Source organism: Macaca fascicularis, chromosome 7, assembly GCF_037993035.2.
Source record: "Macaca fascicularis isolate 582-1 chromosome 7, T2T-MFA8v1.1".
Taxonomy (NCBI): Eukaryota; Metazoa; Chordata; class Mammalia; order Primates; family Cercopithecidae; genus Macaca; species Macaca fascicularis.
The window spans coordinates 87,007,301-87,012,349 of NC_088381.1; the positions used below are offsets into that span (position 1 = coordinate 87,007,301).

Sequence of the window (5,049 nt, forward strand, 5' to 3'; positions counted from 1 at the left end):
AATTTCCCCCTTTTTTTTTTTTGGTAAGGCTGAAGAGTATTCGATTGTATAGGTACACACACACACAGACACAAACACACATTTTCTTCATCTACTTATGTATCAATGAACACTCTATCTTAGCTATTGTGAATAATGCTATGATGAACATAGCAGTACAGATATTTCCTTGAGGTATGTATTTCAATTCCTTTGAATATATACCTAGAATAAGATTTCTAGATTGTATGGTAGTTCTCCCTCTCTCTCTTTTTTTGGAAACTCCATAGTGTGTTTCATAATGGCTATAGAAATTATATTCCCAACAACAGTGTACAAGGGTTCCTTCACTTCACAGCCTTGTCAAGGCTTGTTACCTGTTGTCTTTTTGGTAATAGCTATTCTGACAGGTCTGAGATAATGTCTCATTGTCATTTTAATCATATCCTTAATGATTAGTGATAAGATTTTTTATATACCTGTTGGTCATTAGGTTGGTTTTAATGCTAAAGTAGAAATAGACTTTTATAACTTTGACTTCTTTCTTTCTAGTTTATTAATATGATTATTATTTACATTTTCTGCTGTTGTTCTCTTCAGGTACCACTGCTAACAAAGCCAGTGGTTGGGGCAAATCACTCTGTGGTGTCAGTTTGTGTTCCTGGGACTCACCAATTCCTGGGACATCCGACTTCTCCTCCTTGTGTTCTCCTCCATGTTTTACATGGCCAGTATGATGGGAAACTCTCTCATTTTGCTCACTGTGACTTCTGACCCTCCCTTGCACTCCCCCATGTATTTTCTGTTAGCCAACCTCTCCTTCATTGACCTGGGTGTTTCCTCTGTCACTTCTCCCAAGATGATTTACGACCTTTTCAGCAAGCGCAAAGTCATCTCCTTTGGAGGCTGCATCGCTCAGATCTTCTTCATCCACATCATTGGTGGTGTGGAGATGGTGCTGCTCATAGCCATGGCCTTTGACAGATACGTGGCCATATGTAAGCCCCTCCACTACCTGACCATTATGAGCCCAAGAATGTGCATGTTCTTCTTAGTGGCTGCCTGGATGACGGGCCTTATCCACTCTGTAGTTCAGTTGGTTTTTGTAGTAAACTTGCCCTTCTGTGGTCCTAATATATTGGACAGCTTTTACTGTGACCTTCCTCGGTTCATCAAACTTGCCTGCACAGACACTTACCGACTGGAGTTCATGGTTACAGCCAACAGCGGATTCATCTCTTTGGGCTCCTTCTTCATACTGATCATTTCCTATGTTGTCATCATTCTCACTGTTCAGAAACACTCTTCAGCTGGTTTATCCAAGGCTCTGTCCACACTTTCAGCTCACATCAGTGTGGTAGTTTTGTTCTTTGGTCCTTTGATTTTCTTCTATACATGGCCATCTCCCTCCACACACCTGGATAAGTTTCTGGCCATCTTTGATGCAGTTCTCACTCCTGTTTTAAATCCTATCATCTACACATTCAGGAATCGAGAAATGAAGATGGCAATGAGGAAAGTATGCAGACAACTGGTAAATTACGGGAAGACATCCTAAGTCATGGCTTGTATTGTGAGTGTCTTTATTAACTATTGAAGTTTATTGCTGAAGCTTCTCTTTGTCCTACCTTAATTTGATCATCCACATGGATATTGGGTCTATTTTTTCATTTAGGAGGGAGGGAAATTTGCTTCTGAAAAGAGAAAAAAGTTACATATAAATTATTTAGAAACCAAATATTAAAGTTTTGAGCCTTAATTCCTAAGAGTAATTATTAGAAATATGTAAGATGGAAGGCTATTTGAAGGCCTCTGAAAAGTGAGAAATATCTCCTTCATCCACTGTAATTCAGTATGACCTTAAATTGACTATATCTGCAAAGACAAACGTTTGCAAAGAAGGCCACATTCACAGTACTCAGTGTTAGAATTTTAACATACCTATTTGGTGAACACAAATCAAACCACAACAGTAGTATAGGTAGTACAAATATCTGAGAATAGAAATGATTGTAGTATAGTTACCTATTTATCAGAGTAAAACAATTTTTAAAACAAAGTTAATAGAAGTAACTTTTGAAATCCACTATGTTTTTTAAAATAATGGAGCATATAAAGTCAGCATAAAGCACAAAAAGTGATTCCTGTGGGCTACAGAATTTTTGTCTACCGGCAGGGACATTTACAAAGAAGACAAAAAATAACACTTACTATTTTTTTAAAAGAAGAAAGAATAAATTTGTTATGTCATTCAAACAGAGAGAATGCCAAATTCTAGTCTTGCTTTAATGTAATATTTGGCAATAAAACATTCTTGAGATTTAAAAAAATAGATCAATCAAAGCTGAGCTGTGAAAAACTTTGCCAAAATTTTAACATATATCATTGCTTCTATTCAGAAGCATTATTTGTAGTTACATATATGTAACAAAACAGAATTTACTTCCTCACACTTCTAAAGCTTTCTGTATCCTTTGGGTTTTGTCTTTTACTATTGTTCTTCACATACTGGAATAACTAGACATTTTATCTTAGAATGAATCTACCCCTTTCTCCCTCTTGATAAACAAAACCAGATCCTATTACATTACATAGCCTGTCATATTTTTTGGTTATTATTACTTCTAGTTTTAATGACTCTTAGTAATTATGACATTAACCAAAGAAACTGACTTTTATTTCATAGAGAGTATTTGCTAAAGAAAACTAAAACCTGACAATATTTAATGTGGTAAAAACATTAGTTGGTGTTTGAGGAACCATATATTTTATTGAGAAATTATTATAATAGAAGAAAAGAGATCTCAGTAAAGGTTTGGGCTCAGTTCCTAGTACAACGAAAACAGGTGGGAATTTATGGCTATGGAGCAGGCTGTAGTTTCTGTGGGTGGAAAATTATTAAAAAGAGACATCAAAGGTAGTGGAGAATTCTTGCTAAACTGACCTAACAGGATTCTTGCTGCAGGCAGGCAAGAACATATCAAGGATGGAGAAGAGGAATTAGATCAGATATCAAGCGTAATCAGATATCAAGGCTGAAAGATCCTCCCTAAACTCTTAGCAGTATTCTTGCTAAAACTGGGCTATGCAGGTTCAGTGGAGAAGAGGGCCAAGGTTGAGGCTTATTTGGAAAGTGAGACAAGAAAAGTCTGACTAAAGTTTGGTCAAGGGAAGAGTCTTTGTCAATTCAAAGATGGAAAATTGAGTATTGTCTTACATACACAATTATTTTATTAACCAGTGAACTCATGAGCACGCAAAATATAACCATTTACTACCACAATTATTCTATTTACATCTTCTTAAAGGAAGTAAATGTTTTTCTTAAAGTAGGAAAAATGAAAACATTTACTAAGATGATTTGAACACTCTATAAAGGTATGAATAAAGTGACACAAACACATCACACACATACACACACACACACACACACACACACAACACATTCTCCATGACTACTGCCCTCAGCATTAGAAACAGTAATGGCTTCCTGCTGTAGCTAGTCCTGGATACTTAACCATTCCTTGTTGGTCTTCTATAATACCACTTGCACTGTTGGAAATTAAATTTCCTCATTTATTCCATTTGAATATGGTACTTTTTCTTGGTGTGACCCTGAAATAAGTATTTGTGCACAGAAAAGCCCCAGGAAAGAGCACCTAAAAATGATTTCTGGGATTAGCTGGCTCACATATTTAAGGAGTACCTGTATAACTTCCTTATCTCAGGAATACTGGACTCTGATTACACAAGCTTTCTTCTACAAGTTCATGGAAAATGCTTCTTATGAAAAAAACTATGCATGGGCTTCAAATTCTTTTTGCACCAAAATAAATTCATACTAACTTGTGATAACATGTCTAAAAGGAATCTAGTATGAGGTACTAGGAAGGATAAGACATCAGTGTGAAAAGAGCCCATATCAGAACAACATGATTTCTTCTGAAATTGAAGCAAGAACAAACATCAAATTTATGGTGAAGCTTGGGCAGAAAAATGGTGAAATCACTGATGCTTTACAGAAAGTTTGTGGAGACAATTCCCCAAAGAAATTATCAGTTTAAAACTGTATAACTCATTTTAAAAAGGGATGACTATGTTCTATGTTGGAAGACAAAGTTTGCAGGAGCAGAGCATTCACATCAATTTTTAAAGAAAAAAATTAAACTTGTTATACCCTAATTGAAGAGGACTACTGATTAACAGCACAAACAATAGCCAACTCCATAGACATTTCAATTGGTTTAACTTACACAATTCTGACTGAAAAAGGTGAGCAAACATTTTACTCGACAGCTGCCAAAACTGTTGCATCCAGATCAACAGCAGAGAAGAGCAGAGCTTTCAGTGGAAATTTAAAACAAGTGGGAACAATATCCTGAAGCATTTCTTTGAAGAATTATAATAGGACATGAAGCATGGCTTTACCAGTATGATCCTGAAAACAAAGCACAATCAAAGCAATGGCTACCAAGAAGTGTAAGTAGTCCAGTCAAAACAAAAGTGGACCAGTAAGAACAAAGATAATGGCCACAGTTTTTTTGGGATTCTCAAGGAATTTTTCTTTTTGACTTTCTAAAGGGCCAAAGAACATTAACATTTGCTTATTATGAGAGTGTTTTGAGAAAGTTAGCCAAAGCTTTAGCAGAAAAACACCCAGGAAAGCTTTACTAGAGAGTTCTTCTCCACCAAAACAAAGCTCCTCCTGCTTATTCCTCTCATCAAACAAAGGCAATTTTGTGAGAGTTTGGTGGGAAATCATTAGGCATCTACACTGAAGTCCTGATTTGGCTTCTTCTAACTTCTTTTTGTTTCCTAATCTTAAAAAAATCCTTAAATGAAACTTCTTCATTTCATAATGTAAAAAAGCTGCATTGACATGGTTCAATTTCCTAGGACCCTCAGTTCTGTAGAGATGGACTAAATGGCTGATATCATTGCTTACGAAAGTGTCTTGTACTTGATGGAGCTTATGGTGAGAAAGTTTATATTTTTATCTTTTAATTCCATTTTTTTCCCACAAACTTTTGGAAGTCCTCCTTATATGTAGAATAAATGTAGACTATTATT

The 5,049-nt window shown here is 35.8% G+C and overlaps 1 protein-coding gene across 1 annotated transcript; it reads left to right on the plus strand.

Annotated features, from left to right (window-relative positions):
- Nucleotides 1–606: 606 nt before the first annotated feature.
- On the plus strand, nt 607–1,537 carry LOC102138434 (olfactory receptor 4F3/4F16/4F29-like). Its single transcript, XM_005562451.4, has one exon. It carries the CDS (start codon nt 695–697, stop codon nt 1,535–1,537), a length of 843 nt encoding a protein of 280 aa, XP_005562508.3. The 5' UTR covers nt 607–694.
- The last annotated feature ends 3,512 nt before the right edge of the window (nt 1,538–5,049 follow it).